Below are 12,949 nucleotides of genomic sequence, written 5' to 3'. Positions count from 1 at the left end.
CATCTGTGTTAAGTCAGGGCTTGATGGGGGCCTCTATATGTCAGTGTGGCAGGTGTTCTGTGGCAGGGCCTATGCATGGGGAAATGTGTCCCTGATGGGCAGCAGCACATATGATGAGTACTGTGGAGCCGCAGGGAGGTCTGTGTGTCTGGGACCCCAGGGAGTGATGGTGGTGGTTTGGGTGGAGGAGCTATCTGGGATGTGTTGGCTTCTGAGAGGAAGTCTGTATATTTGACCCTACGGTCAGGGAACTTTCAAATGCTGAGGTGGGGGCTGGGGTGGAAAGTGAAAGAAGTGGACCAGCAGCCACAGTGATGAAGTTCCCACCCAAGGTGTCAGGAGATCCAGGCCCTCTCGCCTGACTAAGAAGACGAAGTGGGCAAGAAGAAAAAGAGACTCTCAGGGCGCATTGCATATGACTAGGAGCTTTAATGGAAATGCTGAGACAAGCACAGGGGAGAAGGAGGGAGCCAGGCAGCCAGGCGGGAGAGGGGGCCTGTCCCACACGTGTATTAGAAGACAGTGGATTAGAAGGCACAGCAAGTCCACACCAAGGGGCTCCAGGCCCATGTGTCCCTCAGAAGCCATAGGCATCCAGGCCTCCGGACCCGAGTCTTTGCCTAGGGCTGCGAGGACAGTCCTTTAGATGCGGAGGTGGGGAGAGCTGCGGGTAGGAGCCCTGTGCTCCCGGAAGCAGTGAAGGGACTAGCGGGAGGGGATGCGAGGCGGGAAAGCGCGGCGTGGGGGCCTGTGAGGAGGCTGGGCCCCGAAGCCCTCCTTCCCCTCGTCTGGGGACCCTGGGAGCTCCGGCCTGTCTCAGGAGGCTGGGACTTCTGCTGGCGTGGTGGCGGCGTCGGTACAAAGCGGGGCGCTCAGGCGAAGCGCACGGAGCGGCTGCTGCCGCAGTTCTGGCCGCAGGGCGCACACAGGCCAGTGCTCACCGCCACGTTCCCGCTGCACGGGGCACTGCAGACGCTGCCGGTCACCGGCCGAGAGCCCGATACGCACAGGTCCCCGCACACGACCCCGCCGCGGGAGCTGCTGACACCTGCCGGAGGGGGAGCACAGGGCTCAATCTCCTGGCGGCCAGAGGCCCCTTCTGCTCAGAGCTTCTCCCCTCTGTTTCTATCCCCTCCCCTCAACACCCTCACATGGGCACTCCTTCCTGCAGTCTTAGCCTCTAGCGTTCTTGATACACTGTTAGCCCAGGTCCTCTCTAGAGGCAGACACAGCCATGCTTCGCTTCACAACAGAGACAGGTTCTGAGAAATACAGCATTAAATGATTTTGTCATTGTGCGAACATCATGGAGTGCACAGACACAAACCTAGATGGTGTAGCCTACTACACACCCGGGCTCTATGGCAAGGGTGGCCAATCTTTTTATTTTATTTTATTTATTTTATTTTATTTTATAAAATAGAGAGACTCCATCTTTCTCTATCGCCCAGACTGGAGTGCAGTGGCACGATCTCGGCTCACTGCAACCTCTGCCTCCTGGGTTTAAGCGATTCTCCTGCCTCAGCCTCCCTAGTAGCTGGGATTACAGGTGCTTATCACCACGCCAGGCTAATTTTTTACTTTTTTAGCAGAGATGGGGTTTCACCATGTTGGCTAGGCTGGTCTCAAACTCCTGACCTCAAATGATCCACTCGCCTTGGCCTCCCAAAGTACTGGGATTACAGGCGTAAGCCACCACACCCAGGCCCCAAGGGTGTCCAGTCTTTTGGCTTCCCTGGGCCACACTGGAAGAAGAAGAATTGTCTTGGGCCACACATAAAATACACTAACACTAATGGTAGCTGATGAGCTTTAAAAAATCACACACAAAAAAATCTCATAAGTTTTAAGAAAGTTTACAAATTTGTGCTGGGCCACATTCAGAGCCATCCTGGGCTGTATGCAGCCTTCTGGTCGCAGGTTCAACAAATTTACTCTATAGCATAGCCGACTGCTTCTAGGCTACAAATCTGTACAGCATGTGACTGTACTGAAGACTGAAGGCAACGGTAACACCATGGTAGGTATTTGTGTATCTGAACATAGGAAAGTAGAGTAAAAATATGGTATTATAATCTAATGGGACTACTGTCCTATATTCCATCCATCTTTGACCTGAAAGTCCTTCTGTGGTGCATGACTGTAGCTAATTAAGTTACTATAAGCACTCACTGCCCAACTCTGTCTTTCCTTTTGGAGTCTGCAAACTATGGCCACATGCAGGCTTCCTGTGTGTCAATCAAGTTTTCTTGGAACCCAGTCATACCCCTTCCTTTAAGTATTGCCTTTGGCTGTGGCTGCTTTACATGACAACAACAGAGTGGAGCAGTTGAGGCAGAGACTGCATGGCCCACGAGCCTAGAGTTTTTACTATCTGAAGCTTGAAGAAAAAGTTTGCCTGCCCAGAATCCCAGGCTTTTATTTCAGGACCCACAAAATGGATTACTTACAGACATTTACAGCACCAACGCCCTCACACAACCTTGTAGGGAAAGCAAAAAGACAGAAATTAGTTGTGGGGAGCAAAACTGGTGAAATCTGTTAACCTGCAAATTCTCTCCTCCAATTAGCGTTGAGGCACATTCCAAGTAAATAATATGCAGACATGCTCCTGGGTGTTGAAACACCGCAGCACTGCCTGGGGGAAACTGAGGGGACACCCTTCCCACAGCTGTGGTCCTCACCTCTGTTCCTCGCCCTCCAGCAGGCGCCTGTAGGTGGCGATCTCGATGTCCAGGCCCAGCTTGGAGTTCATCACCTCCTGGTACTCCCTGATCAGGCAGGCCATGTCCTGCTTGGCCTTCTGCAGGGCGCCCTCCAACTCGGCCAGCTTGCAGCGGGCATCACTGAGGGCCGCCTCACCCTGCTGCTCAGACTGGGCCACCGCGGCCTCCAGCTTGGAGTTCTGGGAGGCAAGTTGGGTTATTAAGGATCTCTGTTCTGGCTTCAGGGTCAGAGACCAGGTAACCACTGACCACTGACTAGCAGAGGAAGAAGAGGCCTTATCTATTTGTTAGGCCAGGGGCTGCAAATTAGTGCTCCCAGGCATGTTTGCACGGTGTCTTCAATTTTGGAAATTTAACACAATAATTGAAATTCCTGGCTTTTTTCAAAAGATCAGAGGATCTGGCCATACTGGACCCACATTTCTGCATGGCCTGCCTCAGTTGGATTTGCCTAGCCCTGCCCTTTGTGCTTTCCAGTTTGCCATAATCCTGATCATACCCAAGTGCCTTGGGAACAGCTTGCTTGCTTTGCTCATTTACCAACCCCGCTGATGTTTGAATGTGCGATCACTGATCTAGAGCAACAGACTAGAGAGGTTAAATGCCTTTCTCAAGTCTCATGGCAAGCTAGTGGGAGAGCTGGTTTGAGAGCCCAGATTTCCTGCCCCTTAGACTGGTGCTATTTCCTCTGCCCTACTCTGCCCTTGGAAGCAGGAAAGCCCTTGTCACCTCATTCCCTCCATATTGCCCCAATGCCTCCATTCAGCGAGAATGGAGAACATTTTCCATGGAGGAGGCTGTCCATCCTCATGCTGGGTGTTTGCCCTTGTCCCCACACATTGGCAAGGAGTCTAACCCAAATCCCTCTGCTGAGGGCTAACCCCACTCTCTTCCTACACTGAGGAGTGGGCTGGGCTCCCACACCTGGCATTTGGCGTTCTCCACTTCGGCTGTCAGCCTCTGGATCATGCGGTTCAGCTCGTTGATCTCCTCCTTGGTGCGGCGCAGGGTCTCCCCATGTCTGATCACTGTGGCCTTCATTTCCTCGCACTGGCGAAGTAGAGATGCTCATGAGGCTTAGGGTGAGACCTCCCATCCGTTCAGGACACCACGGATGATTATGCAGTGCTCAGCCTGAGCAACCACACATGGCAGTCCTGCCCTGCCACCCCAACATCTGTAGGGACCAGAATCCCCAGAAAAGGAAGTCTATTTAATAGATACCTTGCATCCCTCCGACTGCCATGTCTAGCAGGCAGGTGTCCTGTGCCACTCACCTTGCTGCGGTACCAGGACTCGGCCTCGGCCCGGCTGCGGGTGGCAATGTCATCATACTGAGCCTTGATCTCAGCGACGACACAGTGCATGTTCAGGTCTCGGCTGTTGTCCATCTTGACGACCACTGAGGTGTCTGAGATGTGCGACTGAAGAACGCGGATCTCCTGCAGGAGAGGGCAAGTGGCAAGAGCTTCTTAGACCAGAGCCCTACTCTTGGTAGCCCACCCTCATCATCATCCCCTGTCCCCTTTCCCGGCTTCCTCACTGTCTGAAGCTCCACTCTCCCAGTTACAGTCTTCCACCTCAACCCCGGGACCCTCTCAAGACTCCTCAAGCCCAGAGTCCTGAAGCCTAGAGGACTTGGAGGTAGAGAGTCCATGTCTGAGGCCCAGTGCCTGATTTTAATCAGGACCTTCCAGCTTGAACCTTTGGGTCTAGGACCAGAGTTTACCACCTTGTGGCAATTGTCACTTTAGTAACCAGGAACACCAGCTTGCCTGGGGCATAGCAGTGGGAAGTCAAGCCACACTTCTTCACCTGCTCATGGTGAACCTGCCTGGGGTTTCTCCCCTTGTCCCACCATGGGGTTAGAAGCTGAATTGTGACAAGTCTTTTCCAATGTCTAACTCATATCCTCCTTGCTGCCCTGCTGCTCTGTGACCCCGCACCTCCTCATACAGCCGCCTCAGGAAGTCGATCTCCTGGGTCAGGGCCTCCACATTGGCCTCCAGGTCTGATTTGCGCAAGTAGGCACAGTCCACATCCTAAAGGGGAGAAGATGGCACGGGAGTTGCACTGGGAGACAATTCAGAACCCTTGTTTTTTTCCTACCCCATCAGGCTGGGCAGCTTCCCTGGAAACCCTCTGTACATGCTCATGCCAGTGCCTGGTATCATGCTATGGCAAAGCCCCTTATGCAGTTAGTAGTGGGGTCAAGAGTGGTAAGGGAGGGGGATACTGAGGTTTGCAGCCACTTCCTCTGGTACCCACTGGAATGATTCCTCTAGAATCCATGCCATGCACTGTCACAAAAATTTAGGATCTAGTGTACAATGGGTAAATTCTAATGATGCCCCAGCCCTCTCCGCTCTGGAATCTCATGGAAGATAATCTAGATCTGTGGTCAGAAGAGGGCTCAGGGCTCAACTCTGTCCCTTCCGAGTCAGTGTGGCTCTGAGCAGTCCCCTTAACCTCTGCGCCTTATTTTCTCACAATAACCCCTGCTTTCCTCATATGGAGATGGCTGGAAGGGCCTAATGAGAGTCCAGGCACTTGTACAGAGTCAAGTCTAAGAAGCAAAGAATGATGGTCACTGTCCCTGCCTGTGGTTCTGAGTTGTTGCTGGCTTGAGGATGCAGCCATTGTCTACAATTCACAGGCTGTTTCACTCACAAATATTTATAGGGTGCCTACTCTATGCCAGGTGCAGGGCTGAAGGAGGTGAAAAGCCGGTGGCTATATGGGAGCAACCTCAGATGGGGGAGAATATTGCACTGCCTGAAGCAGGCAGTATATTCTGTTGCCAGAGGCACCCAGGGAGCACTGGAGCACTGTGGAAAGGAATAGAAAGAAGCTGGGCTGTGTGATTCTAAGGGAGTCCCTCCACCTCTCTGAACTGCAGAGAGCCTGATTTTAGTCAAGGCCTCCTAGCTCAAACCTTTGGGTCTAGGACCCTTCTGTCTCTGGCCTCAGTTCTGAGTGAGGGGACAAGGATTCTGGGGTCACTCACCTTCTTCAAGGCCACAAATTCATTCTCAGCAGTGGCCCTTAGTGCCACCTCTTCTTCATACCTGGGGACAAAACACATGAGGCTCAGATCTGGGGAGGAACAAATGGGAATGAAGGCACAGGCAAACACATTCCGGGAACTGGATCTTTTGGAGGTGGTCACAAGAATGAAAAAAATGTTGGACCAAAGGGAACTTGTCCATCCTTTTCTTCTGGGCATTCAAACCAACCCATGTTACTCAAAGCTCTTTCTATTTCAGAGACTCTCATTCCTCATATGGGTCAGGGTGGGGGCTCTGCACATTTTCAAAGACCTCCTCTCTGTTTCTGGGCTGTAACTCCTTGCGGGGGGTGGGGGTGGGGGGGCAGGAATCCTGCCCAGTTCTGGAATCTCTCCTTTCTCCTCTTTCTTACTTCCTTACTCCTTTCCCACTCAGGGCCCAACATAGCACCTACAACATTGAGTAGATGATCAATAATATGTTTGATGAATTAATGAAATAAATACATAATGATGAAGCAACTGGAGCAGTTCAGAATCTCCAATGTTTAAACTCCCAGCCTAGAAAAGAAATTCCCCACACCCCACAGGATTATTGTACTATTTTCTTCCTGTTGGGAAGTTCCTCTTGTGGTCTAACCCAAATCTATCATACTTTGACTCAATCCCACTTAGTTTCTCCAAACCCTCCTCCCACTGCACTCACTTCTTCTTGTAACCCTCCAGCACCTCCTGCACGTGGTTGAGCTCCGAGGCCAGCCTCCCACTGTCGGCCTCCACGCACTCGGCCTCCCGCCGCAGAGTTGTAATGTAGCCCTCAAACAGGGGCTCCAGGTTGCTCTCACAGCACTCACGGTTCTGGAAGAACTGCAGCTTTGTCTCCAGCAGTTTGTTCTGCTGCTCCAGGAAGCGCACCTGGTGTGGAAGTGGGAGGAAAGTCAGTGGGAGGAGTCAATATCCCCAGCCCTCCTTGGGGAACAGCCAGAGGCAAGACAGAACTGGCAGTGAGATGTGCAGAGGCAAGGGGTAGACCACATGGCCCCTGCTGGCCTCTCCTGTCCCGAGGATGCAGCTGGAGAATCCTTGTTTCATAATTGCTTATTCAGGCCTAAGTGAGGATCTGTCCAGGTGGGCCTGGATGGGATGAGTGAGAAACTGAGAGGCCTGTGGGCTGTGCTGGGTTACTGTCAGGCTAGGGGAGGACAGATAGGGGTAGGGGGTAGTGACAATTAGGGAAGACTTCCTGGAGAAAAGGAATGTAGAGCAGTGTTGGGAGGGATAGAGCAGGGAGAATGCCTTTCACTATAAGCTCCCTCAGGGCAGGGCCTATGGCTTATTTACTGATGTCCTTATAGCCAGCCCTTGGCTTGGTGAATGTTTGATTGAACAGGTGGTCAACGTGGGAAGGGCTTCCTAGCTGGGGAGGTCAAAGAGGCTAGGCTCCTACCAAGCAGGATGCCTGGGGCCTGAAGAGGCATCGGGGAGTGCAGGGCATGGTCCTAGGTGGCCTAAACTCTTATGTTGGACACTGTGTCATATGTCTCTGGGGGCCAGACAGGTAATGTGAATGGGGGGAGGTTTTGGAAAACAGGGAGGGTGGGGACCCTAGGGCAGTGAGGCTTATACGCTTTTCCTGCATTTCACTGAAACGGGAGGAACACATGGCAACAATACATTGTGCTGGCCAGAAAGGATGTCAGCAAACAAACTAGGGACCTTGGCTTCCAGTTTTCCACTTCTCATACATTTGAGCTGGAGCTGAGATGTCTCCCTGCCTTTAAGCCCTGGGGTCCTTTTCATCCAGCTCCATGAGTGCAGCTGGGAATTCCCAGGTTGGAACTTGCAGACATGGGGAGCAGGGACTGCTGATATTACATGGGATAATTTTAGGTGGTCTTGGCTATGGGGTCTCATGGCTACCTTGGGCCCTATCTTCCCTTTCAGAGTCATGGCCAGCTCACACGCTGCACCACACACAGCCCTGGTGAGGAAGCCACTGGGGTGGAGAAGGGAAGCCTCTGCCCAGTGCCACACAGTGTGTCAGTAGAGGAACTGCGCACGGAGGCCAGGTTGCCTGCTCCTGGGCCAGTGTTCATTCCATGAGCCACTTCTTGGTCACCTCTCCAGGGTGCAGTGCCTGTTGAGGTGAACCAGCCCCTTCTAGAGGGAGTGGGGGAGCTGGGGTCCCAAGCTGTGGACCTTCTAGCCCAGGGTCTGGAGAGTTGGAGAGGGCCTGGGCTTGGAACCCTGCTTGGGCACCCACTCTCTGTGGGCCCTTGGACCAGCCCTTCAACCTCTCTCTGCCTCCTTTTTCTTCTGTGTACACTCAAGGCTGAATTCAGGATTTTGCCATCCCGTATACTATTTTACTCCTAATTTACCTATAAGTTGATTCAATTAACATTTACACGTATCAGGTTAAAAGAGTAACTTTATATTACCACTAGAGATGTAAAACCGTCATCACTAGGCATACATAAAGGGAAATTACAGAACATTTAATTCCAGCAGAAACAGTTGTCCTAGACAGTTCTGAAGCCGGGGCTTGCTCTCTTTATTAGAAGCAGGAGGGAAGCAAGTATTAGAGAGATGCTAAAGACATTAGCATCCAATGAGATTTTTTTCCCACCTAATCTTAAGGATTGAAACAGACATTAAAGATGTATTTTCTTACCAGATGTTTCAATGTTATTTAATACGATGGGCCGGCACCGCCTAAAATTATATAAAATATCAGCCGCCCTCATTCCCCATTTCTAGAGAGACCACTCCGGGAATTTCCATGTCCTCCCAGGACCGCCAGGTTCAGGAAGGGTGTGATCCAGGACACCCACCTTGTCAATGAAGGCCGCGAACCTGCTGTTGAGGCACTTGATCTGCTCCTTCTCCTCCTGCTTCACGCACTGCGCGTTGGGGTCGATCTCCAGGTTGAGGGGCGTGAGGAGGCTCTCGTTGACCGACACGGTGGTGATGCATGGGGGGCTGGGTCCACACACACCCCCAGAGCGGTAGCGGAAGCTGCGTCCGCAGGAGCCGGCGCGGAAGCCGCCGCACACGCTGTGGCTGCCGAAGCCCCCGGAGAGGCCGCGGTAGCAGGAGATGCCACGGTAGGGGGCGGCGGTGATGCAGCAGCGGCCGGGCCGGGGTCCGCAGGCGGAGACGCAGCTGAAGGCGCGGACCCCGCAGGGGGTGCTGAGGCGGGAGGAGAGGCAGGACATGGTGCGGCGGCAGCAGGAGCGGGGGGCTGGACCCCAAGCCCGCGCTGCGCCTTATATGGCGGCCCGCGGGCCCGGGGAGGGAGCTCGCGGCCAAGGCGTTTACGAGCGTGGAGGGCTCGGCCCTTGCGCCTCGCGGAGCCGGGAATCAAAGCGGCCCGGGCCGCCCGGCCGCCTCCATAAAACGGCGTTCACCTCCCGCCCGAGCTTTATGGGGCCAGGAAGCGCCTGGTCAGCTCCGCTGCCCATGCGCTGCGGGCAGTTGCGAGTGGAACCCCTCTGCCTGTCCACCCCTCCACCGGGACTCGAAGCGTTGCCTTCTTGGATCCGGCCCCAGCTTCGGTCCCAGTCCCATAGCCCTGGTCCCCTGCCAGCGGGGTTATCTGGCATCTCTGCACGGTGTGCGGGGCAAGTGTATGCGTGTGTCGAGAGGGTGGGGCCTCTGAAGTCAGTTCCGCAGGTTCATGTCATGACCTTGGGCAGCTGAATAACCTTTCTAAGCTTCAGTTTCTCACGGGCAAAATAGCGATAATAATAGTAAGCACTGACAGTTGTGGCCAGGATCTAATGAGATAATGACCAGAAAGCTTTTAGGTCATTTAATTAAAAAATTAGGGCTTTTAGGGCCCTACCTATCACTTAATAAGAACTCTGTAAATGTTTGTTTATTTATTCATTATTTGTTCTATTTATTCTATTGTTAATTTATCATCTCATCCTGTGTCCCTTTGGGCAAAACCTTTCTCTTCTCTTCTATCTCAGGACTCAGCTCATACCTCCTCTTCTTGTAAGCGTCCTTCCTTCCTGTACCCCTCTCCACTCTGCTTGGGCGAGGGGAAGGGAGTTGTATTCATGGAGTGCCTGCAATGTGCCTAGTACTGTGCTGAGGCCTTTTTATGCTATATTATTTCCTCTAGCTCCCAGGGCATCCTTCTGAGGTTGGTATCATTGTGCCCATTTACCTGATTGGGAAGGTGTGAGCTCAGGGTGGTCCAGTGACTTGTTTAAGGTCATACATAGAAGGATCCATAGAGGGGCAGAGTCAGAATCTGAAAGGCGACCCCTCCTCCAAGCCCTCCTCCAGCCTGGTCTTACCCAGGGTCTGAATCTTTGGGGGCTGAGTGAGGGTTGAGTTTTTGTTGGTGGCAGGAGCACAGACTGCTAGGCTTTGGGCCCTTGGAGAAATCTTTCTGATCCAAGGCCTTCCCCTCAACTGAGGCTTGGTCATGGCCACCAACTCTAGAAGGCCATAATCCATTATAAAGGAGGTTAATTATGTGTCCAATTATTGGCAGAGGAAACCAGGAGTGTGCACTCAGCAGCAAGCATTAAAGAGAAGCATGCAAATCACCCTCAGCTTCCTTTGCTTTTAAATATGAGTTATTATTGTGAAAGCAGTAATTAGGTCTTAGAACTCCAGAGGTCATCACAGCCAGTCCTGGCTTTAAGCTACCTGGCATCTCATTTCCTCTTACCCCTTTTCCTGTCTTTTCTGCACTCTCATGGGCTTGGATTCCTTTGGCCCAGGCTTGGTCTGTTTTGCAGCAGTTTAAGGCCAACCTTAGTTCAGTCCTCTATAGAAGTTGGATCCCAACTCCGCAGTCTTGTGCCCTTGCCCCAGCTTCAGCTGGGAGTCAGTGTAAGAATTAAAGGAAGAGGAAAGAAACATGAAAGGTGGCTTGCCAGTCAAGACAGGTTTATTTTAGAGAAAACAAGCCTGAGAGGGGTGTCTGGCCAAGTTAGGTCAGAGGCACACTCTCTAAGACTAATAGTTTTTTTTTTTTTTTTAAAGGATTCAGGGTGGGAGAGATTATAAGAGGCTTGGACTGCTTCTGTGTCTTTGTTGTGCTTATCTGGGAGGGGGAGTTGTGTGTCTGTTCCCAAACATCTTTCTGCAGCTTCAGGCATATCCCCCGAGTCTGCTTTTAGCTTCTCTATCTTAGTGCACCTGAAGGGAAAGGAATATGCTTATTAAGGCCCACTGTTTTACTGGGGCCCATTGTATGAGGGTGAAGTTTGGCAGTTACCCATGAGACTTTCCTCCTACTTCCCTCTGTGCCTGAGCTGTCTTATCTGTGTTTTAGTGCCTGCTCCTTCTGTCTGCTTGTAGTTAGAAGAGAAGTGATTTCCTTGAAATGCATGAGGTTAGAAAGGGAGCTGGAACTTAAAGTGGCGGTGTTTGTCCAAGATGATGGTGCTCCTGCTGTGTCAGCCACCAGCTGTGTGACTAATGCTTGGCTTCAGGATTATGTATTTCGATTCCAATTTTCTTTTGAGAATAAGTAGTATTGGAGGAGTGTTCCCTTGGTGTCTCCCGGATGAGAGGATACGAGAGGATTTGGACTTACCCTGAAGCATGGAGGATTTAAATTAGACTTATGAAGGCACTTACGTGATTCTTGCTTGGATCCCTTTCTGGGTTCTGGTGGGTGGATAGACTAGACTTTCTATGCTATTACAATCAATGAGGATGCTAATAATCAGCCTTTGTCCACACAGATAATTACGTGCTTTTAAAATCCAGAGAAACAGAAGAGCTGCAGGCTGCATTGTTCCCGCTAAGCAAACAATGTGAAGGGGCTGGAAGGGAGAGGTTTGACATCTAGATCACAGTGGTCTTCCACAATGTTAATGCTAATCCCTGGCCCAGCCTCAGGGAAACATGATCCCTTGTGGTCTTTTATTATTCTTGGAACTCAGGGGAGAGAAACAGGCTGAAGCCTGAGAAATTTCAGAAACAATTAAGGACATACTTCTTCATAGAGAGGGTTGGTTGTCACAAGTGCCAGGGAAGAGGAGGGCTTCTTCGTAGTCAGCCAGATCTTCTAGAAAACAGCCCCCCCGCCCCCAGCCCCTTTTATCACCAATATACCAGTCTATCAGTGAAAAGCTAGTGTTCTGTTTGGGTTATCATGCCTTTTCTTTAACCTCCCCGTGGGTCCCAGGGGCCAGTTCAAGGCAGGAAGAAAACATCTACTGAATACCCATCAGGAACCAGGCTCAGAGCATGAAGGAGAGACTGGAGTCCTCAGACAGCACAGGATGCATACAGAGGACCCTAGTGCAAAGCTGCAGGGGGTCTGGCTATAGTGGAGCAACACCATGCCATGGGAGCTTGGGACCAGGGGTCAGAGCAAGGTCCTTGGAGATGACACTTTGGTTTGGCCTGAAGAAGGTGAGGACTTGGAAGTGCTGAGATGAGAGAGGGGAGGATTCAGGCAGAGGGAATGGTGTAAGCAAAGACACAAAGCAAGGGAGGCCAGAGGATGTGAAGGGAATAGTGCGTCATCTGCTTTGGCTGAAAAATAGGGGTTGGCAAGGGCAGGGGGAAGGAGGCTGGCTGAGGCCGCACGGTGGATATGGTGGATGGGCAGGGTGGGCTTAGAATATCAAGCGAAGTGCTGGAGGTTCTTGACCTGCAGAGGGTCATGCTCAGAGGTGTGTGAGTGAACGGGACATGGGGATAGTACACAGAGAGTGTATATGTGTAAAAGTGTGTGTGTGTGTGCACATGTGCGTGTGTGTTCTTCTGGTAACTTCGTTATGAAACATCTTGAACACCAGTGTGTCCATTTCAGAAATACATTTCTTCATTCTTTATGGTATAGTGATCAAAATTGTCTCTGGAATCAGACACAGCTGGGCTCTGCCACTTACAATGTGAGTGAAAACTTGCACACAAACTCTCCGAGCCTCTGTTTCTTTTGTATCTAGAACTGAGGTAATAGAACTTGCCAGGGACGTGGCAAGGATCAGGTGAGGTATGTGTAAAGCACTAGCATGCTGCCTGCTGTATAGTAAGTGGCCTGTACATTCTAGTCACTGTTGGGTACTGTTGTTATTTCACTGCCCTGGTCACCATCCAGAGCCCCCCAGCCCCCTGCCCTGCTCTTTCAGGTCTGGAGGCTGTGGCTTCCTACACACTGATGCTCTCCTGGCTGGGGACCTCCACTCCCATGTCTCAGTTAGGCTCCTTGGGCCTGTCTGAAAGCTGATGGGAG

At 51.8% G+C, this 12,949-nt stretch overlaps 1 protein-coding gene across 1 annotated transcript; it reads right to left on the bottom strand.

Moving 5' to 3' along the window:
- Positions 1-407: 407 nt before the first annotated feature.
- On the bottom strand, positions 408-9,261 carry LOC117090089 (keratin, type II cuticular Hb1-like). The gene is made up of 9 exons (XM_033221998.1): positions 8,568-9,261; positions 6,440-6,648; positions 5,734-5,794; positions 4,673-4,768; positions 4,004-4,168; positions 3,651-3,776; positions 2,685-2,905; positions 2,451-2,482; positions 408-1,048 (listed from the first exon to the last, which is right to left on the bottom strand). Exons 1-9 carry the CDS (start codon positions 8,949-8,951, stop codon positions 873-875), a joined length of 1,470 nt encoding a protein of 489 aa, XP_033077889.1. The 5' UTR covers positions 8,952-9,261; the 3' UTR covers positions 408-872.
- Between the last annotated feature and the right edge of the window lie 3,688 nt (positions 9,262-12,949).

The sequence above is a fragment of the Trachypithecus francoisi genome, unplaced genomic scaffold, assembly GCF_009764315.1.
Source record: "Trachypithecus francoisi isolate TF-2019V2 unplaced genomic scaffold, Tfra_2.0 Lachesis_group11, whole genome shotgun sequence".
NCBI classification, from domain to species: domain Eukaryota; kingdom Metazoa; phylum Chordata; class Mammalia; order Primates; family Cercopithecidae; genus Trachypithecus; species Trachypithecus francoisi.
The sequence above is the reverse complement of the archived record's forward strand: the minus strand, read 5'-3'. Positions and strand labels throughout refer to the sequence as shown.

Bases quoted from the DNA above. Each gene is read 5' to 3' on its own strand.
- LOC117090089 (XM_033221998.1), bottom strand. From the start codon at position 8,951: ATGTCCTGCCTCTCCTCCCGCCTCAGCACCCCCTGCGGGGTCCGCGCC. The intron at 6,649-8,567 runs GTGGGTGTCCTG...CTTCCACACCAG, and splicing joins TCGCGGCCTTCATTGACAAG to GTGCGCTTCCTGGAGCAGCA. The intron at 2,483-2,684 runs GTGAGGACCACA...TTTCCCTACAAG, and splicing joins CTGGAGGGCGAGGAACAGAG to GTTGTGTGAGGGCGTTGGTG.